General features: G+C 45.1%; 1 protein-coding gene across 2 annotated transcripts in view; it reads right to left on the bottom strand.

Moving 5' to 3' along the window:
- The window catches only part of MIA3 (MIA SH3 domain ER export factor 3), a gene marked incomplete at its 5' end in the record, with an annotated part of 40,313 nt that extends 21,337 nt beyond the window's left edge, over nt 1-18,976 (bottom strand). For both annotated transcript variants that reach the window (XM_080929689.1, XM_080929690.1), the window contains 6 exons: nt 1,176-1,318; nt 3,970-4,179; nt 6,294-9,075; nt 11,786-11,872; nt 15,281-15,414; nt 18,844-18,976. In XM_080929689.1, the coding sequence (XP_080785815.1) occupies nt 1,176-1,318; nt 3,970-4,179; nt 6,294-9,075; nt 11,786-11,872; nt 15,281-15,414; nt 18,844-18,976 (3,489 nt within the window). The remainder of the gene's footprint in view (nt 1-1,175; nt 1,319-3,969; nt 4,180-6,293; nt 9,076-11,785; nt 11,873-15,280; nt 15,415-18,843) is intronic.
- Between the last annotated feature and the right edge of the window lie 4,037 nt (nt 18,977-23,013).

Below are 23,013 nucleotides of genomic sequence, written 5' to 3'. Positions count from 1 at the left end.
AATGTAAGAACATTTTTTTAAAATCAGAGAAACCATAGAAATGATCATTGCCCTGGTTATTATCCTGATTTGATCATTACATAATGCACACATCTATCAGCTTACCATAACTCACAACTTAAAGATGTACAGTTACTATGTTCCAATTAAATAAGGTTTAGTAATTTACAAACTTTTAAATTAGGATTTTAAACCAGATCTCCCTGACTCAAAACCTTTCCACAGAAAACATCAACAGCAAAACTCTATTATATAAAGCCTCAAGATTACAGGCCCTACAGGAGACCACTGTGACCAAGATGACACTGTGCAATCCTGATATCACTAGGCCTCCAGCATGGTTTACCTAGAAAAACGTCCAATATCCACATGCACCACAAGAGGGAGCTAAATCCTACAAACCTGACTAAACTTCTAGAGATGTTGTTAAATGTCTTACTTGGATCAAAAGGTTAGCTTGCATAAACATTTTGCCATGATAGCTCTTTCTAGGAGATAGAGCTGACCTCCCACTTCTCGGTTCCAAACCTTCTTCCACAGGTCTCCAGCATCCCCTTCTCTCCGTGCTTCTCTAACATGTCCCTTCTGTCCCTGTTGCCCATCCCCCTTCCCCAGCTCACTCTGTTCAACAACAAACCATACTTCTTAAACCACATCTCAGCTAACTCCTAACCTTCTTGCTCCTCTACCAGCTGTGACAAAAAGCCTTATCTTCTCTTTCAAGTGAACATCTCAAGCTCCCTGAGGTACTGAAAGATCCCAGTGGGACAAACCTTGCTTTATAGGTGTGTACGTGCCCAGCCCTGCCAGGGAATAAACTCCTGTGTGCCAACCTAAGTGCTCTTAATTAAGGCCGCCCACCTGCGGCTCATTTCAGGTAGCACCTTCAGAGAATAGGAAGCAGAGTTCATAAAGATATTTTAAATTCTTCACTCTCGGCTCGGATTCAACTTAAAGCATTAGAATCAAGTCAAAGTGGCGGCCCATGTCTACGGCATCAACACTTGGAGGTATTATCCTGAGGATCAGTAGTTCAAGGTCAGCCTTGGCTGCACAGTGAGTTTGAGGTCAGCCTCGCCTATATAAGACCGGCTACCATCAGCCCTCACACATACCTCCTCCATGCAAACACCCCTGTAATCAATTTCTAGCTGAAGAAACTATATCAGACTTACCATTTTACTTAAATAAAGGATGAAGGAATACAGGGGACCAAATGCACTGTCCAGAGGTGGGACATCTGCTGCCTCCTCTGCAATTGTCTCCTGTTGCGTTTGTGTATCACCAGTTATGACAGGACCACCTTCGGTTACAAGACCTAAAAGGGGCAACAGACAGCATATGCTCTTTTATGCTTTAAAAGAATTTTTCTCTTCATTTAAATGTTCACAGAGTACCCCCTAAATATTAGTCACTAAGTGTCATGGTTTAAATATGCTTAGCCCAGGGAGTGAGACTAGTTAGAGGTGTGGCCCTGTTGGAGTAGGTGTGTCACTGTGGGTGTCAGCTTCAAAGAACCTCATCCTAGCTGTCTGGAAGTCAATATTCTGCTAGCAGCTTTCAGATAAAGATGTAGAACTCTCAGCTCCTCCTGCACCATGCCTGTCTGGATGCTGCTATGTTTCTACCTTGATGATAACAGACTGAACCTCTGAACGTGTAAGCCAGCCCCAATTAAATGCTGTCCTTATAAGACTTGCCTTGGTCATGGCATCTGTTCAGAGCAGTAAAACCCTAACTAAGACATGAAGCATAAAACATTTGAAACTCCTAAGGAAAATTACACAGAGAAAAGCAAAACCTCTAGGATCTTAAGTGGATCCCTCAGACCCTCCAGTTATAAAAATAAAACCATTTCTAGTTTGCTTTCAGGTTCCCCATTTTGTCTCCTGGCCACTCAGGGGAATTGAAAACAAAACCCCAAATTCATACATTCTCCATAAAGATGGAAATGCCAGGCAAGGCATGCTTTTAATCCCTGGACTCAAGAAGTAGAGGCAGAAAGATGTCCATGAGTTCAAGACCAACCTGGTCTACAGCAACCAATACTATCAAAAAAAACCATACAGACACAATCACAGTCAGCAATCTCTGGCTTGATGATGGCAGAACACTATTAGATGCTTTAAGAGAGTTGGAAAAGAATGAGTTCTGGGGCCCTACAAGATGGCTCAGTAAGAGTGCTTGTGGCCAAAGTTAATGACCTCAATTTGGTCCCTACAACCCACATGTCAGGAGAACTCTGACTCTTGACAAAGTCTTGCAGATAGACTACACTAAGGCTTAGCATGGCTGTCATGGGGCAGATATTTAATATCTACTATATGAACAGGTGACTACTACATAAAATATAGTAAATGCCAGGAAGGATGGAAAGAATCTTCCAGAGTGGGAACTGGCCTGAGGTTTCTATGAAGGAAGGAAAATCCATTTATATCTGAGAGGATTTCACACAAGGAAGTGATGGGGTTGAGGGTGGATATCAGCTTGGGTTACATGAACCTGGCATGTGTTGTCAACCAACAGCAGTTAGTGAAAGGCTGGACTGGATCCTCTAGGTGTCTCTCCCAACCTTAAAACCCAGTTTTGTATAGACCTACAACTGACAATAGATGACATTTTCCCAGTGAGGTCAGCATCGTAGTGCCTGAGGTGTGTGCACTGGACACCCTGTGGGGGTGGAGGGATCTAAAGCAGACATGCTGTCCCTTGTTCTATATGCGCAACTTTTTCCAACCCTGAAGGTTCTGAGCAAAAGAGCAATGAGTCTCAATGGTACCTGACTTGTTTTCAGTAAACAGGACCTTTCTAAATTAAAGAAGAATTTGGAGAATGTTACACAAGAGTACGGTGTCCTCTGGGACACGGGAGACCCCTGATGTATCATTTCTTCTCGGCTCAGCTAAAGTTCTCTTCACTGCGACATTTCTTACACTATGTGTATTCCCTGGTGAGCAGGGGGTGTTACCCTAGTGACACTGAGTCCTTCATTTCTACAGACTAAGACTACAGCTATGCTTCATGTTCACACACACGTGCACACACACACACACACACACACACACACACACTAATGCTGGAGCTGGCAGTCAGTGCTAACACTAACCTACCATGCGGGAGACCTTGAGTGTGATCCCCAGCACTGGGGTACCCCACAAAAGAAACCCCAGGAATGACATTCCTATGCTACTGTATTGGATAGCAAAACAGCAAAATGAGCATCTATCTGATTTACTAGTGAAACTTGAGTGAGCTATACAACAATTAGAAAGCTGCTAATACCATCATTGAGGATGTTTAGAACAACAAAAGAGAACTCTTTATCTGCCACCAATAGTTACTGTGTGCTGAAATCAAATATTTACAGTTATAAATGGCAGTCCAGTGAAGATTGTCATTCCCTCATTGTTCCCTAAAAGCATAACAGGGAAAGACCTGGATGCCTCATGGGATTTTTAAAAGTTGTATTTGCCTCATTTAGGCAATAAAAATAAATAAGTAAATAAATCTGAATTGTATCGTAGCCACTCAGAGGGATGGGAGTAGACAGGGAGACCAGGACCGTTAAGCTGAGACTGAACTAGTTCCCCCAGCCTTCCCAGGGGAGGGGGGCTACTGCACACATCTTTCTGTCCCCAGGCCAGCACTGCATGTGCTCTTGTCCAGTGAGATGCTCTGCTTTAGGACTTGTGGCCTATGAAGGACAGGAGCTCGATTTCATACTGAAATGGCTTATCGTGGCTGGGCGCAGCCAAGCACTGGTTTGTGCATTGGTGACAGCCCCTAGCTTCATTCCTGTTTTCAATCTCCATGTATCTGAACACTTGCTTTTCCCTCTCACTCGTGGGACATTTTAGAAACTCAGGCACACCTGAACTGGTCTGACTTTCCTACCTTTAAGGATAAATATCCTAGCAGGCCTTCTTGACAACCCACCTCTACTTCATAGAGAAAAACTAGAAAATTTACCTAGATCTATGTCTTTCTCGGTATGTGGCTCCTGAGATACTTCTGAGGCACTTGTGTACCCGGTCACGGGTCGATCCAAGAGTTCAGGCTCTTCTGGAAGCTGCACACTGGTCACAGGTTGATCTAAGAGATTAGGGTCCTCTGGAAGCTGCACACTGATATCTCCTGTGTTTTCTTGTGGGAAGCTGTCTTTCTGGGGTGGCTGCATCTCTGGAGAAGAACACACAAAGAGAGCTTGATCAGAGATCCATTTTGGTTCACCCAACTGACCAGTACTCCATCATCCCCAGCCCAGTGTCCTAGATCCCATGTGCACAGGTAAAAAGAGAAGCAAGAGTTTTAACTTCTCTTATCCTGATTGACAATAACTAAAGCACAGATTTACAAAGAAACCATCACTTCAAAGCATTTCATAAGCGCACACATAACACTTCATTGACTTTCCATGGCAAGCCAGAATATGCCCACACAGACATGCAGGGGAGAATTCCAGTCCAGCAGAGAGTCCAGGAACAACATAAAGAACAGCCTTCTTCATGCATAGGCTGTCGGTCTCATGGAGCCTATATAGAGAAGGGTGTTCTGTGCATGGGCAGCTTGCACAGTGACTTTAGAACACCATTGAGAACTATTGCAGTACTTCCAAGTGACAGTAGCCCATCTCCTTCCCTATGAGCCTGGGTGCATAGCACACTGTGACGCATGGAAAGATCATTTCTTTGTAGCCTCATGTTTTACCCCCCCCCCCCAATTATTTGAATTTTTAATCTTTTATTTTTAGATTCATCTTATTTTATGTGTTTGGATATTTTGTCTGCATGTGTGTGTGCCTTGCACATGTAGTGCCCAGAGGCTAGAAAGAGGGTATCAGATCTCTTAGAACCGGAGCGATAATGGTTGTGAGCTGTCATGCAGGTGCTGAAAATTGAACTCAGGTCTTCTGCAAGAGCAGCCAGTGCTCTTAACCGCTGTGCCGTCTCTCCAGCCTGAATGTTCCATTCTTAACCAAAAGCTTAAACTTAAATTAAAAAAAAGAAAAAAGAAAAGAAAGCTCACTTCTACCAATTCTTGGGAAAGTGCACTCTGGTAAGACAGGTACCTGTCACTATGCTCGCTATCTTCCCCTTCAACACAGTTACTTCCACTTGCAAAGCATGGATACACTGAATACAACACAGAGAGGAACCAGAAACTTATGTCAGGGGATCCTGGGGTCAGGCCAGTAAAGATACACTTCTATTTGTCCAGTGCTATAGGAAAGCTCGTCCTGGCTCTATCCTTGGCTAACCTAACACAAAACCCCTAGGGCCCAGCAACACATACCTGGAGTAAGGTACTGTCCCTAAGAAGTAGGAGAGAACAGGACACCCACAAAAGATGAAAAGTACTATTCCAGCCACTATGAAAATCAAGAAACTAAAAAAGCGTGTCATACGACCCAGCTGTACCACTCCTGAGTGTTCAGTCACCCAGTGGACTCTGAGATGACATAATGCTGAGATACACACACACTGATGTTTACTGTGACCCTAGTCATGACTACTGAGTTATAGTGACAGCCTGGATGTCCAACAACAGAGGGGCAGACAAGAAAATGTGGGACGTGGGAGAATCTTCTCAGTCGTGAGGATGAATGAGGTTATGTCACTTTCAGGAAGATGGAAGCATCTGGAAATCATCACGTTAAGTGAAGTAAGTCTGTCTCCAAAGGACAGACAGCCCAGTTCTTCTCATTTCTGGATCTCGGGATTTATATAGGTATACAAAATCAGTTATGTACATATGACATTAAAGTTGAATGCACCTGCCTAGAGGAACACAGACGGTGAACCAGAAGGGGAGGAAATAAAGAGAAGCATGGTGTAGAGAAAGACCATGCTTGAAGTACATCACCTATTTTAAATGTGATAAAAGAGGCACAATGCTGAATATGTACCTTTGCAAATAAATGCAGGAAGAAATTATGTTCATAAAGCTCCTTTTATAACCTTACATGAAAGCTATACTTTTGGTAAGACCTTTACTTTGTGATTTGTTGGTAATGTATTTCTCATAAAGTTTTTATAATGTTTCTCTTTGAAGATGAAAATCAGTCTCAGCTGTCCTATGGGAGAAAAATTGGTATGGGGGGAGAGGGGCCATCTGCCTTTATGCTAAGCCTAAAAGGAAGCTGGAAGGGGTGGTTCTGTAGGTCTAGACCCTCTCCTATAGAACTGTGACTAGAATTTTACAGACAGGAAATGGAACACTTCAGTATATCCCACCTCCCACACACATCCTACCTCCCACCTCCAGTCCTGCAAGGTTAGAGGAAGGTACTTTACCTTCTCCTGGTCCAGGCCAGCCTTCCTCCAGAGGTGGAGGTGTGACTAATGGGGCGGTCTCCACTCCAGAGTATTGGTACCTGACGAAATAGATCAGGTCTTGTATGTCATCCAACACCTCAGCTTCTTCCAATGGACTGGTCTCTTTTGTGCCCAGGTCCCTATTGGTCACTCGTGTATCAAGCATTTTCTCCGCCATACTTAGAATTAGTGACTCTGAGGCACGGAAGACTTTGTCTAGGACTTTCTCCACATTGTATGGCAGGCTGTCCCGATGTGCTGATTTCAGCTTTATTGACATGTCTTGGAGCAAGCCTTCCAGCACACGAACATCGAAGTACTTCAAGAAACGATAAAGGGACTGTTGGTCGTCCTTGAAGAAGTTATTTATGATAGGCAAGTCTTCCCTTATAGTCTTGAGCACGATGTCGGGAATTTCAGGTGTAGCTCGCTGGGACGGGTCATCCCCAAGGTCTTCAGCATCAGGCCCCTGGCTTTCTGAGTCTCCAAGCTTCATGGTATCTTCTGGCTCTTCTGAAATTTCTTCTCTCCCAGGGTCTTCAAGCCCCAAGGTATTGACTAGTTCCTCGGGGTTGTCTTTTTGTTGGTCATTAGGTTTTTTACTCAGAACAGCTTCCGTGGGGCCCGGAGTCTGAGCTGCTGTCTCCTCATGAAGGCTGTGGACTTGAGGGGGCCTCTGGGCTCTCACATCTGCCTGATGGCTTTCTTCTCTGTCCACCACCACACTACCTGACTCCTTGCCCATCTCACCTGCCTCTTCAGATGTGGTTTCACTCTTCTTTCCAGTCTCCAAAATCATATTAGCTGCTTGTTTGTTTTTTTCAGTGTTAAGATTAAGGGTCCCCAAAATTACTTTTTCAAAAACGTGAGAATTCATTTCTGACCTCCCGTCGTGAGCGCTGGGGTCGTTTTCTCTGGACTGCCGTGCGCTCACAGCGTTCTCATCCTCCAGCTGCTCCTCGGGGGGATAGCTGTCATCGTCGTCTTCCTCCTCCTCCTCTGCTTCTGACCTTCCAGGTTGGACACTCAGCACTTCCGCGCTCTCAGCCTCCTGCGTCCTTTGTATGGCCTTGGGTGGCTCGGCATCAGTTGGGTCTTCCCTGCCCTCTTCCTCCAGAAACCCTGTCTTCTCATTCGCATGCTTGCTGACCACAGCAGCTACGTCTCGCTCTTGTTGCCAAGAAAGATTTCTTCCAGAAATAGGAACTTTCCCTTCCAGTTCTCTTGGGAGGCTAGTTTCCTCTGGAGGGGAGAATCTAGGTTGATTCTGAGTTTTAAGACCTGGTTCTAAAAATCCCGCCTGTTGGCCCGCTGGTGGCCCACTGACGGAACCATCTGGGACTTCCGTACTGTCTTCGGATGCGTCGGGCTTATTATTTCCCATGAGTGGTGCAACCCTCGAGGACCCATGCTTGTTACTTTCCGTCACGGAACTCCCTGCAGCTCTGTGTTCTAATTCACTCTCCAAACCGTCTCTCTGGATCCCTCTGGTCATGTCTTCATGGAGTGTTTCCTTTGAGATATGGATAACTGGTTCTTTTAGACCATTTTCTTTTTTTTCAAAGACTGCTTTTAGTGAAAAGTCTTTGCCCCTTTCAGCAGGTGGTAGAGGGTTGAGCTTGCTACTCTGAGGTCGATAAGCGCTCCCCGTTTCTGATTTGGCAGCCTCTGATTCTGACTCCGGATAGACCAGGCCTTTTCTAGACTCCAGTATTTCCTTTTCTTCTCCTGTGATGACGAGTACTGGGTCTGTTCCTGAGGTCTTTACATCATTTGTTTTGGGCTCTTCTACAAAAAGAGCATCACCTTCATCGCCATGGTCTGTATAGCCAGGTGTTGACAGTGGCTTCCTCTGCTGACTAGAGGAAGGCAACACACTCTGCTCCTCAATAGATCTCTCTAAATTATCCACCCCACCTGGTTTTCCTTCACCTCCTGTAACAATAGAAAAGAAAGTATCCCCCCAGGTTGTCAGTACATCTTCATTGTCATTTCTGATGCCAGGAGGCAGAGTGGGTTCAGCATTATCCTCTTCACTCAAGTTCGGATCCCTATCTGTTAAATATTTCTCTATCATGGGCTTCCCAGGAGCTTTCTCATCTTCATCTGCAAAGGTTAGTAATGGTAGCTCATCAGAGCTGTCTGTGTTCTCCTCCTCTTCATCATCCATTGGGTAATACTCGGCATCCAGTTCTTCACCAAAACCATCTTCTAATGAAGTGACCAATCTGGTTGCCTCATCGTCAGACACAAGGGCATCAGCAGTTGAGCCAAACTTGGTCTTCAGGTCAAGGCTCATTTCTGTTTTCAGGACTTTGTAAGCATCTGTCTTCTCCTGCTCCACTGAGGCAGGAGAACTATTGCTAGTTCTGTTTTCACTTCCTGGCACTTTTAATTTATCGTGCAGGATTTCTTCAAAAGTGTCCAGTGACGACTGAACTCCCTGTGTGTCAGCCGCTGGACTGTTGGCACGAGGGTGGCTCTCCTGAGCTGAGGACTGTCCCCGAAGTTCCTTAGTGCTCTCTGAGAAAGCATCTTCTCCATGCTCCGAATCAACTCTGACCGCCTCGGGCTCAGATGGAAGGTCAAGTTCATGCTCCCAAGGCCCTTCAGGAGACTTGTCTCTGTGCTGAGAAACTTCTTCAGCTTTCTCTGGCTCTTCCGGTACCGAGTCCTCCAGTTCCAAATATCCTAAAAGCTCTCCTACATTGTAACTATTAAAATCATCTCTTCCTCCTTCAGAGCAGACAAAGTCTGTCTCCTGTAAGGGGAAAAACAAAGACATTAGCATCTCAAACAACCCAGTGTCCCAAGAGCAGCTCTTTTTCATACCAGCAACAGAGATGATGCCTGGTTCTGTGAGGGCTTTGAGCCAGTGAGTTTGGCCCCCATCCCTGGTATCTGTCTGGAAAATAATCTGTTCCCCCATGCTGTCAGCTTTATGAAAACAGTTGGAGGCTTCCTGTTGGCCAGCTCTGGTTAGGTAAATCTGTTTTGTGCTACAGTGCAATTATTTCTGTATTCAAACAAACACACAAACAAACAGAACACAGGGTCATACTCTCTAAAAAGCACAGTGAGCAAACAAATGGAGACCTGTTGTTCTCCCTCTGCCCAACCTTGGTGTTTCTGTTTGTTCTGCACTCTTGGTGGCAGTGACTTATTGTCAACGTAACAGCACTGAGAATTCTCTAGGAGACAGGCCTCAGGCCACAGCTGTGAGAGGGTCTAGCCCAAGTTAACTGTCAAGGGAAGACCCACAGTAAACACAGGCAGCAGCATCCAGGGTCCTGGATGACGTGAGAAGCAGAAAGCAACCTTAATGCCGGAATTCATAACTCCAGCCTCTCACCACAGAAGTACAGTGAACAGCTGCCTCATGCTTCTACAGAGAAGACATCCCCCCCATGATGAACTGTACCTCAAACAGTGAGACAAACAATCGCGTCTCTCCTTAAACTATGGTTTTGGTTTTTGCCAAGTCCTCCCAACACCAAGGGAAAAGTAACAGACAGAAGGGGAAGGCAGCTATCCTGTACTGGGCCTCCTGTTTCTCATGGCTGAATGCTCACTTGGTTAACAATCTGTCTGGGGAACTGCAGGACCACACAGCTCTCTGGCCTTTATACCATACATCTCTGCCCACCCAGATAGAAGCAGGCAGAATTACCGGACTGGGGTGTTCTAAGTCTTCATGGATTTCCGAAACATAACTTCATCAGACTTGGAAATATTTGTCAGCTAAGGGTATTGTAGTGACAATGAGAATCTAAAGCAGCGGTTCTCAACCTGTGGGTCTTGATCTGTTTCAGGGTCAAACAGCTCTTTCATAAAGGGTGCCTATCAGATATTCACATTGTGATCAGCAAAATTACAGTTATGAAGTAGCAACACAAAATATGGTTGGGGTCACCACAACACGAGGAACTGTGTTATAAAGGATTAGAGCATTGGGAGGGTTGAGAAACACTGCTTTAGAGGGATGAAGAAAGGTGTCAGAGGGTGTCAAAATTCTCCACTTCTATAATTTCTGGACCAACAGCCAGAAAGCAAGGTTCAGTGGGAATTCCTTTCGGTAAGTTAGAGTTCTCGGCAGCAATTAAAATCTGTCTTTAAGATTCAGATATCGGTGCCAAAGGGATCACATGCTAAGTAGAATGTTAAAAGAGCAACTAAGAGACTTGTTGTCCCCAACCAAACCTTTATGATATTCTGGGGAGACCCGTCCCATGCAGTGAGACTAGTGACTTCCTTCCCTCATCACTGGCATTTTTGAGTCATCGTCTTAAGGTCAAGAGAAGGGTGTCATGGGAAGATGAGAGGGGACAGGGTCCATAGCAGGTGCGGTCTGTCTCCCTTCCTGCACAGTTTCTTTGTCAACAGGGAACCCCAACATGTAAAAAACGATATGATGACCCCTGAGAGTACTGAGTACCCAGTCCACACACTGCCTTAAACCTACAGCCACCCGGAAGCCATGGGTGGTAACTGTCTTGTTTCAAAGCCTCAGAAAATAATCAGTGGGGATGGGGACTCTAGGACAAAAACTTACTTCAGATACAAGAGAAAGTCTGTGCCATAAATGAGTGCTCAGTAGCGGGAGAGCCAGACCCTTGCAGACATGAGATGGCACCTCATATAAAGCCCTTAGCACCGCTTTCCCAGATGTGACATATGCATTAAATCACTAGAGTCAGGGATAAAGAGCCTTTGCAGCAACAGGTCAGCACATAATTTAGTTTGATTAACTGAATCCACTTTCTATGTATTTAAAACACTTACTACCCAATGAGTAATTTTCAAATTAGGACATCTCTTTCTGGTTGTACAATAAAATTGTTTACCTCTATAAGTACAAAGACTTTTTTTTTCTTTTTGTTTTCTTTTCCTTTTGGTTTTGGTTTTTGTTTTTTGGGGGGATTTTTGTTGTTGATGTTGTATTGTTTTGTTTTGTTTTGTTTTTTTGAGACAAAGCCTTAAATAGTTCAGGCTGGCCTTTAAGTTCAGGCCCTTTAAGATGGCCTCCTGACCCTGCTGTGGCCCCCCATCCCAAATATTAGGATTATAAGTGAGTATCATCACACTTGGCTAAGATATTAAACCTTAACTTTCACATACTTAAAAAAAAAAGGAGAAAAAAGACCTATACATCTATAAGTCCTATAAGAACATCAACCTCAATACATTAGACAATTTCCAGAATAATCTCCTGCAAATGCTTTTCAAACATCTCTTATTTTTTAGTGAGTCTGATTCTAAACTAAAGTCTGATGCACAGATGTTGTTTTTCTCCTGTCCAAGCTTGGCCAAAGACTTTCAGAAGAGATGATTGCACTATATAAGCACTGTCTGGGGAAAATGCAATGTCTTGCCTAAAACCACCTTACCCTGGTGCTACCAACACCACCAAACGTTGTCATTGGTTACAAGTGATGAACTTATGAGGCAGTTTGTCACTGAGAACAACTTACATCGGCTGGAATGTGTAGCTCTTCTTTCGTGTATTTATGAAGTACCCTAACCAAATCTTTTGGAAAATATCCAAAACTTTGTCCGACCTATATGGGGAAAAAAATGGGCAAAAAGGACAGATGTCAGTCAAGTTCTGTATGAGAAATACAAAGGATGGGCTTTTAGCAGTGACAGGAACTACTCAGAGACACAAGCTATAAACAAGAGAAATAGATATTTGCTGATAATAATTAACCTGCAATGACTGTGCTGATAAAAATTAATATTGTTAAATCAACAGTTCTCTAAGCCATGGACATGCCCTTTTGTGTATTGCTATGTTAGGAGTAATCAGAGATCTGAATAAGAGAAGCTTCCTGCAGACTGTGTGGTTAACAAGCTGACTTAGAAACACAGTCCCAGGTGATCTCTGGCCAGAATCTAAGTGAGCACTTAAGAGCACTGCTCCTCAACCACGTCCAACAAGTTTCTCTTAAATCTATTCACAGCAGCCATGCTGGAAGACAGTAGAATCAAACAAGACTAATGTGTGCAGCTGTAACAAACAATGCCTGTCTGTTGATACCATACGCTACAGTAGCTTTTCCCAAAACCAGCATTCAGAGGTATTGAGGGCATTAAATAAAATTATGACATAATTTATACTTACCTACTTCTTAGGCTTCAATTCCACATAAAATAAATGCACAGAAATAACCCCAGTCTTTCCTGGCATTCATAACTAAGGCACATAAGTGTGTGCGTGTATAGAAGCTCCATTTGAGAAACTGTCCTTCTCTGGCCACAGTCTGAAAGGAAGCAGGGACCTATTCCCAACCAATAAAAAAAAACAGACTGACAGGCAATTCCACCTTATCACTAACTCTAAAATATTCCCATTCACTAGTGTTCTGGGTCTATCGGGAACCATCTGGAGGAAGTGTTAGTATGAGAACAAAGCCCCAGAGATTAGATAAGAAGGGGTTTTAAAAGCTATGAGCCTCAAAGATAAACCATGAGACTCTAGGAAACCAAAAAAGACTAAGATGAGGATTAAGATACTCAAAACAAGTCATTCTGAAAACTAAGGAGAATTGTTAATTCTGCAAACAGTGAGATTTCAGAAATGAGAGGGGACACTGAGAAGAAATACATTTCCCTTCTGTAGGAAAATTCACTGAGGTTGGACCTAGAAAAGGGGAGGAATCCAGAGCTGTGTGAAGAGGAGAGGGGATGCCCCTCCTTAATGGGTCAACCGAGACTACAGCTCCAGGATCCGACTCTGAGTTCCACCCTTTCCCACCACCTCAGGGAACTCTCAGGGAACCAACCACAGGCCCTCCCAGAGGTAATTCTTCTGTCTAATCTGTCTTCTTCATATCACCCTTGCCGAGGCACTGCTGACTTAATTTGGGGTTGGGGAGGATAGCATCTGCCTTAGGAGGGTCACTTCTGCCTAAGCTACTTGGAGAACAAGTGTAATTAAGTGTTGTATCGTCCTGTAAAGAAACACTCAAAAAAGACAGCAGATAAGACAGATTTGTGTGTGTGTGTGTGTGTGTGTGTGTGTGTGTGTGTGTGTGTTTAACTTGATAGTGAGCTGAGACACCAGCTGGCAGACAAGCAAAGCAGTAAAATGACTGTCACAGGAGCTGGGCAAACAGAGTCCCACCCAAGCATGTACACAGCCACCTGCAAAGATCACTTTCTGGCTGGATGCTGGAAGCAGGGCTTCTTAAGGAGGCAAGGTGAGGGCTGGGACTATAGAGTGCTTACCTGTTTGATATGGAGCACTACACGAATAGTGCGGACCTGTAAGCCCAGCATGAGGAGGTGGAGGCAGGAGGACCAGAAGCTCAAGGCTAGCAGAGTAAGAACTGTGACCCAGACAAAAAAACAGTATGTCTCAAGGTGGAGAGCTAATAGGACAGAGGAAAACATAAAGCCAGCTTATTTATCCAGAAGCCCAAAGGCCAAATGAACTGTGAACAAATGTAACACAGGCACATGGGAAGACTTGCCCAGAGGCAAGACTATCCATGAGAAAACAGCACAGACTCTTCTGTGAGGAAGCCCGTTTGCAGCCACTGGGATGCTGTCTAAATAAAAGGGCTGTGCCCACCATTTGATGCTTTAAAAACCCTCCAGAGGAAGCTGAAATGCTGACAGACAATTTTTTCTCCATAGGGGGTTTCTAGAACCTTGCTCTGTGTTGATCATTTGGTGTTTTATTGAGAATGAACATTGGAGGTTGGGAGTTGGGGTGTTTCTAAGCTGGGATACCCCATGGGTCACAGACCCTTTAGTCAACAACCTTCCATGTACCAGCCCTCTTCAGAAGAAAAGGCCAATTCTCATATGCTTCTCAGCCAGATCACTGCTGGTGAATCCCTTCTTAAACTATACCAGAGCATGGTGAATACAGCCAAGGTCAGCCATGACTGATAGATACTAAGGGGCAAAAAGTGCTGGGAACAGAATCCAAGGGTGACCTTCCAAGCACGAAGAAAAGCAAGGAAAAGATACCTCAGAAGTTACAAACAAACCAAGCAAGAATGCACCAGTGGGCAAAGTGTCCCCATTCTGTGTGTGTAAGTGTATGTGCATGTGTATATACAGGTATGTGTGTATAGTTGAGTGTATGTATGTGCATGTGTGTGTAATGCATGTGTGTGTGTGGTGCATGTGTATGAGTATATTATGTGTATGTTAGAGTATGTGTGGTACACATGTGTGATTGTGGGGGGGGGGGCATGCCTGCATGTGTATGAGTGTATGTGTGTGTGACAGCCAAAGGACAGCCTCCTGTCATTCCTCAAGTGCTGTCGACCTTGTAGGTTTGTTTGTTTGTTTGTTTGTAGTTTGAGATAGGGTCTCACTAAGTAGGCCAGGCTGGCCTTCAACTCACAGAGGTCTGCCTGCTTCTCCTCACGTCTCACCTTGTGTTTTTCTCTCTCTGAGTAGATGATGCTGGCTTGTCTGTGAGTCCTAGAGGTCCACCTGTCCAGTGCATTCCTGACTGTGGCATTATAAACACACCCCACAAAGCTTGGCTTTTAAAAATAGGTTCTGGGAATCAAATTCTGGACCTGACTATTTCCCTAGCCCTGTTTTGGCTTTTTGACTGTCTATTTTTACAGAAAAAAAAGCCATATAAAAACAACTTTAACCCTGCACACCTGAAGCTCTATCTTGCACATGACTTCCCTTAGTAGTGATCACAAATATTTCTTTGTGGAAGCAATGAAAGATTTTTCAGGTCTTTGCCATTTTGACTTATATTATACATGCATCTTCCTATATGACTTTGGAGCAGTAGCCAGAACCACTGTTTCAGAAGTCTCTGCCTTACCCCTACTGTGTGCCAGGCCTGAGGCCTGCTAAGACCACAGAGCTGTCTTCTGTTTACAGTCTAGGAAAGACACCATCAACAACCTCAACTAAAATGATTTAAATCTGCAGTGCTACAAAATCCAACAAAAATAAGAAAATAGAGCTTTCGCCGTTTTACTTACACTTCCAGCCCAAACTTCAGGGGATCCCCCTGCCAGTTTGTAGTAAACATACACATCGTCACCTTTTTTAAAATTCACAAAACGACAGTCAGGGCCCGTGAAGTCTCCAAGAGCTTTACCACGGTACATTAACACTGTATACAGAGATAGAAAAGAACAAAATCATATTAGGATGTCCACAGTCCTCCCCCACACTTTCTAATGTTTTAAAAGATGAGGTGGCAAACATCCCAAGCTGGCCTTTTTTGGTAGCCAAGGGTGGCCCCAGAATTCCTCATTATCCCACCTTCATCTCTTCAGGGCTGGCATTGCTGGCACATGCCAGAGATCAAGCCAGGGTTTTGTGCATCTTAGGCAAGCATTACCAGCTCTTACAGATTTTCCAGGAAACACAAGAAGTCTATTGCAAACAATAACCAAGCCTTCCCAGTACTCTTCTGGAATTAATTTTGGTTCACGTGCTCCAAGTGTCTAAAATCCTTAGAGCCTCATTGCCGCCAATCACATCATCTCCTATAATCAGATGAGGAAAACTATCCAGTTTTCTCTCTGGATAAGCCTGAGAAACCAAATACCATGCACCCACTCCCTCAGATGGCTGGCTGCTCTCAGGTCAACCCTTCATTTTCCTCTCTGATCTTCCAGCCCCCACCCTCACGATCCCCCTCACCTTTTTATCATCATCACCAAAAGCTTCATCTGTGAATGTATAAGTGCAGGTTCAGGTGCTGACTGGTTTAAACATAGCTAACTATGGAGATAACAGAGAGCCAGGAAGACTGCCCAGGAATCCCCAAGGGGTTAATTAAACTTGAACTAACCACTAACAGGCACTACCTGTCAGTAGCTGCAACCGTTTCTTTGCCGCAGTAAACACTGTCCGTTTCACTTGTGGCTAAATTGTTGTCTCTGCACAGTGTCTGGATGAGTTAACAGGGAGGTATATTATCACATTCTATTAGGGGTCCAATCAATCACAAGGCAGTGTTTTCTAAAAGCTAGTAGCATCGACTTATCAGCATTAAGAAGGTTTCTAGCCAGGCCAGGTGGTATAAACCTGTAATCCCAGTAGTCAGGAAGCTGAGGCAGGGGGATCATAAATTCAAGGCTTGACTGGAGTGCAGAGGGAGTTTAATGCCAGCCTAGGTAACTTGGTACAAAGAGGGCCAAAGGCAGTACTCAGCAATAGAATGCTTGATGCTTGCATGCTATAGACAAGGCCCTGGGAGTCAGTCCTCCAGTATGCTTGAGTGCGGGTGCTCTCACGAGGACACATACACACACACACACACACACACACACACACACACACACACACGCACCAGCAAATCTAAAAATGCTTTCAAAACAAATTTTTCTAGAAACAAAATTCATTTGTCAGGAGCCAACAAAACTATGTGATCAAGTGAAAAGTTACTTTCTTATTGAAAACACAGACCTCTGGCTGGCCATGGTGGCACTGTCTTTAATCCCAGCACTGGGGCGGAAGAGACAGGCCAGAGCTCAGTGAGTTCCGGACCAGCCTAATCTATAAGTGCATTCCAGGCCAGCTAGGGCTACATAGTGAGACTCTGTCCCAAAGGAATAAGCAAATAAATAAATATAAATACAGAACTTCCATCACTCCAACAGAAGCATTTGCCAAATGAAATTAACAGTGCATTAAAGGGCAGAGAAAGGGGGAGTGGAAAGTACACTTTGTCTAAAAGCCAATTAGCAATAGTACAAAAACATGTTGTTAAAGTACATCTTCAAGGGATAAACGTGCGTTGAGAGGGGCTGACTTGGTTTTTATAGCTAAAGTAAGATTATTTTCAGTTATGCCCGCATCCTAATTCAGATGAGACTGGGCAAGGAACCTGAGACTAGAGATTCTACTCCGATTGGAAACTGTTTCTGGTTCCCTCAGATTTTCGAGGATGTACAGTAATGTGTCAAGGACAGCCCATGTCTGTATGTACCACTTAGCATTTATGAGTGACATGCACACTGAGTGACACCTTTTCTGACACCTGACACCTCTGTCACAAGCACTTCCTACCAGCAACACACACCTGGGCCCTGCTGCTTCTACTGTTGCCTCTTGTGTTTGATTGCATTTGTTTGGACATGGGCCACTCCTCAAGCTTTACTATGTAGCCTGGGACTCACCAGCCAGAGATTCAGTCCTGAGGCAGCATCAGTGACATGGTCCTCCCAAGTTTTGAGGAACTCGGGTAAGACAGTGCTTGACAGAAAAAAAAAAAAAAAAAAAAAAAAAAAAAAAAAAAAAGAAAAAGAAAAAAGAAAAAAAAAAAAAGAAACTAGAAAAAACACACACTTGGCAATAGCCAAGTCGTAGTAGTACATGAAAGATAGAGTTCACCATGGTGGTTTCACCTTTGTGGTTCATTCACATTGGCCCTAGGTTACGGCTAGGACCTAGAATCTCTGTGACATAAATTACAGGCACCTCCATTTTTCTTTAATGGTATGGAGTAAACCATTCAAATTATGAATTTTGCTTTTTTTCTTCATAATACCAATTGAAATATAAATGATTAACCAGCACTCTTTTTAGTCTTTCAGAATGAATACTTTTCTGTATGTACTGCTTGTGACTTATGAAGGACATCGTCAGTGAACTGAACAGTTGCAGGAGACCAACCTAAAAACAGTATGAATTATTCTGGGTAGGAATGGGTCCCAGCAACATAGGGGACTAAGGAAAAGGCTGGACCCTTGGAGTATTTATTATCACGGTTAAATAATAGCCCTCTTCCAATCCTAACCTTCCCCACGGCCCACCTCCAACCCTGGCACCTCCAACCCAGGACTAGGGTGCGACTGCGCACAGAGAAGAAGGCTGCGGTTCTCAGGTAGTGACAGGTGCAGCAACTTGGCCTCTTTAAGAACGAAAGATTTTTGACCTTCCCACGGCCCTACTTGGGAGCTGGCAAGAAGCTTCTATGCAAAAGAGCAGAGAGGACTGAAGGAGACCTCAGAATACTCTGCTTGCTTGGCCTCGGGACTCATCCTAAACCTAAACTCCAGTTCCTCTGGTTTCAAAGGTGTTGCGAACTGGTCCCAATGCAGCCGAGAGGGAAAGAGGCAGGACCAAGGGGGCCTTCTGGAGGAACCCCGCCATCAATCGGCCGCTGGGTTTGCGCCCCAGATCCCTAAACGCGTGGATCTCGGTCTTGCGTGGACCCAGGTCCCGGCGGCCGGCGTTAAGATGCTCTTGGCTGCAGCATTGGGCTCCCAGGATGTGGGGGCTCACAACCCCATCACCCCGGGAGCCCAGGCGGAGATCGGGGATGAGGAAACAGGGAGCTGCACCCTGGAAACCAGGCTGGGTCTGCGGCGCCCCCAGCCGGGTCAGAGGAGCCGACAGCAAACCGGGCAACAAGTGGTAGGCACGGCCTCTACTGCAGGGCTACCGGGGCGATTGCCGAGTAGAGCACACCCGCGCGGGCTCCGCCGGCCTGCGACCCCCTAGGCCAGTGCTGGCTGTGGGACTCCGACCCGCGCGGCCACCGCTGCCACCCGGGAACCGGCCGCCCGCCCCGCCACCCCGCACTCACTGCTGCACTCAGCGTCCGCGCACACTTTGAAGTCCGAGAAACGCTGTCCGGGGCTGAGGTCCGGCTGGCCCGGGACCCACCAGAGCGCCCCGAGCAGGAACAGCCAGAATAGCAGCCCCGGCGCCGCAGCCATGTTGTGGCCACCGCGGGCGCGGGTGACGCGGAGGCCGCCGGCGGGCGGTGCCGGGGGCGGGGCAGGAGCAGGCGGTGCTGGGGGAGGCGCCCAGGAGGCGGGCTGCAGCGAGTGACACGTCAGCAAGGGCTCAGCAAGGGATGCGCAGTGACTTGGAGGAGGCCTTGGCGTCCCTCCCAAACTGCTACCTTGACAACCGTCACAGGCACCTTCCCCTCGCCCAATCACGAGCCTCGGCTCCGGCGCCTTCACAGACGACCCTTCGCGTCACCAGGTTCGTCACTCCGCATCTCAGCTAGGCCCATCCCAACAGGTTCTTTCATCTTCCTCCTTCTGATTTCTGGTCCATGCTAAACAGTCATCACTCTTCATCACTTCTTCCAACTATCACACACACACACACACACACACACACACACACACACACACACACACTTCAGACTCCATAAGGTTCTTTGGGACCTCCGTCACATGGCCGTCTTATTTCAGTGGAGTAGTGGGTAAGGTAGTATATTAAAAAGTGGCATCCTTTAAGGAGAGGATTCCTTCAGATTCCTGTCGCTGTCCATAAAGAACAGAAAGTCATTTAGTCTAGCACCAACGTGTTCAACTTCCATCTCCTTTACCAGACTGTAGGCCAGACCCACTTCATGGTACACCCAAACGCCTTCATGTTGCCAACAGCTACTGTCTCAAGGTCTCTCCTCTCCTAAGTCTTCATATAGCTCTGTATTCCAAGTAACATGTAATATACCACAGACTGCCCTGCCCTGCCTCTGTCCCTTTGCCTTGTTTCCTGGCATACTTCCCCTTGTCTGTTAGGCCCACTCAACAAGAGCAACCCCACTCTTCCCACACTACAAATAGCTCCACAGGAGCTATTGTTTATGTAGTGCTGGAGACTGGTCGTGCTCAGCAACAGCGCTGAGCTACATCCCCGCTCTAATTTGTTTTGTTCTCCTGTTCCTCGGTGCCTAGGGAAATACTTGGGACGTGTGATGTGCTCAACAATGACCTGCAGCATGAACCACGGTTCCTGTCTTAGTCAGGTTTCTATTCCTGCACAAAATCATGACCAAGAAGCAAGTTGGGGAGGAAAGGGTTTATTCAGCTTACACTTCCATATCGCTGTTCATCACCAGAGGAAGTCAGGAATGGAACCCAAGCAGGCCAGGAAGCAGGAGCTGATGGAGAGGCCATGGAGGGATGTCACTTATTGGCTTGCTTCCCCTGGCTTGCTCAGCTTGCTTTCTTATAGAACCAGGTCTACCAGCCCAGGGATGGCACCACCCACAATGGGCTGGGCCCTCCCCCTTGATCACTAGTTGAGAAAATGCCTTACAGCTGATCTCATGGAGGCATTTCCTCAACTGAGGTTCCTTTCTCTGTGATAACTCCAGCTTGTGTCAAGTTGACACAAAACCAGCCAGTACAGTTCCCCTCCGATCACACTCCTGATTTAAACAGTCGTTACGAGGGGTACTTAGTGCTCTCCCTTTGGCAGCACCCACAACACCAGGAACAGATCTACAGATATGTTTATTGTTAGATGGGGACATATCTGGCGGAACAACTCCACTCTTAATGTATTTTTTCTGTTGTTCTCGGTGCCACCAGGGTACAGAAGTAAATCAGAATAATTTAAATGTCTTCTTATTTCTACAGAATAGAATTAAATAACATTCCATTGGTAGAAAAAGAAGAAGAAAATGAGATGACATTTTTATTTAAATATAGTTTTACATACAGGATCAGTGTTTCTATTACTGAAATACGCTGTTTAGCTTGTGAAGGTTTTGTTTTTGAAATGTATTTATCTTGCAGAGTTCAAGGGCAAGCTTAAGAGATGGCCCTGAAGGGGGCATGGTTCTGGAAAAGTGGGAGAAGGAGGTGCAGTCTTTGGCAACAGTGTCAGTGGTGGCAAGTCAGTAATGGTCAGACACATTCCATGTAGAAAATCATGGGAAAGTTAGAGTCTGGGATGAAATTCGGTGAAGAGGCTGCCACACAATACAGTGAAGATAAAACTGGACAAAGGGGGTGACTTGAGTTGGGTGACCAGAGGATACATGGAGGGGCCACCTCAAGAAACAGCATTTACCTTGCCTGAAAGTGGGGTGGATGAGCCTATGTTTACAGACCCACCAGTTAAGACAAAATCTGGATATATTATTGTGGTCAAAGGGAGAAAATAAAATCACATGAGACTGTAGAATTTATTTCTCTTTTGTGGGGATGCATGGCAGAGGTTAGAGGATGTCTGGGAGAAATAGTTCTCTCTGTCCTCAACTTCCACCATATGGCTCCCAGGGATCAAACTGATGTCTTTGGGCTTGGTAGCATGTGCCTTTACTCATTGGCCAATTGGTTCTGGAGGTTTAACTTACCTGTGATCCTTTAAAACATGTATTTCTTTCAAGAGACTCTAACTAGTGGATAATGAGAGAAAACTTCTCAGATGTCAACCAGGGTGATAGTGGCAGCTCTTTCCCGCCAGAATGTGTAATTAGTGTGTGAGTAAGCTTTGCTGTTGCTTGTGGCAGTGGAGTGTGTAGCTCTGATTCTTAACAGGAACTCTAACCTATGTGCACTGTCTGCTAACCCTACAAAGGGTTATGTAATATAAAAGTGCACATGTTGTCTGGGGTGGAAAGCTCCCAGATATATGAGATATTGCAGGTATCCTTGGGGATCTGGTGTGTGAATGAGAAGACAAGACAAATAGATCTGAAATAAGCAGAGGCCGGCAGTGTAATACACGTCATGGCAAATTTGCTATGACACCTGTCCAGAGGCAGCTAGCCTACCAGTTAAACAGCCAGGAAGAATCGTCTTATATGGAAAATAAAACTACTCGATATCCAGAAAACAGTGGGAACATTCACTGAGGACTATACCATCTATCGAAGGGGGGTGGGGTGGGAGGAGTTAAAACAGTGGCTGAGGTGAGTTCTATTGAATGGGCTCAAGAGCAGAGTGGGCATCACAGAAGACAGCCCTAGTGAACTACAGAAGTGATATTAGCTCTCCAACATGACACAGAAAGTACCATGAAGAAATGACCCACCAGCACCCACAACTTGACCAGTCCCATATGCATGTAATTAAGGTCCCCGAAAGAGATGGGGGCTCAGAGTGTATGTGTGAATAAATCATGAAGGAAATGTTCCCAAACTGAAGATCACGTACAGATTCGGGGAACTCAATACATCCCAGGATCACGAATAATGATAACACAGTTACCATGCAGTGACTTGCTTAAAACCAGTGGTAACGGAGAAAACTGCCGGGTTCTTAGAGCAGCTGCCCTGAGTACGTAGGACAGAACTGTGTTGGCGGTGGCACACACCTTTGTTCTCAGCACTTAGGCAGAGGCAGGCAGATCTCTTAAGTTCAAGGTTAGCCTGGCCGACAAATCTAGTTCTAGGACAGATAGGGCTACACAGAGAAAAAAAATTTCATTTATTCATTCATTCAAATTTTTAAAAATTAGGAATAACAGAACATTGAGTATTGAGTATCATGAGTTAACAGAGAGGCATGTTATCACATCTTATTAGGAATCTAGTACATCCCAAGGCAATGTTTTCTAAAAGCAAATAACATTGAAGTATCTGCATTAAGAAACTTTCTAGCAGGCCTGGTGATGTAAAGCTGTAATTCAAATATTCAGGAACCTGAGGCAGGATCATGTGTTCAAGAACAATCTGCGCTGCACAGTGAGACTCTGACTTATAAGAGAAAACCAAAAACAGAGCCGAAGGCTCCAGACACTGCTCAGTGGTAGAGCACTTGCCTTGGATGTGAGAGGCCCTTGACTTGCATCATAGTATCTACCACAAACTAAACAACAACAACAACAACAACTACTACTACTACTACTACTACTACTACTACTACTACTACTACTACTACTAATAATAATAATAATAATAATAATAATAATATAGACAGAAGAGCTCTGGTCAGATAAAAGAAGGAAGAATACAATGTGGTAGAGCATTTTCTATACCAAAAGAAAATGAATTCACAGCTTA

This window comes from Micromys minutus (assembly GCF_963924665.1).
Source record: "Micromys minutus genome assembly, chromosome: 1".
Lineage (NCBI taxonomy): Eukaryota > Metazoa > Chordata > Mammalia > Rodentia > Muridae > Micromys > Micromys minutus.
Note: the sequence above shows the minus strand (reverse complement) of the source record. Positions and strands in the feature narration are given on the sequence as shown.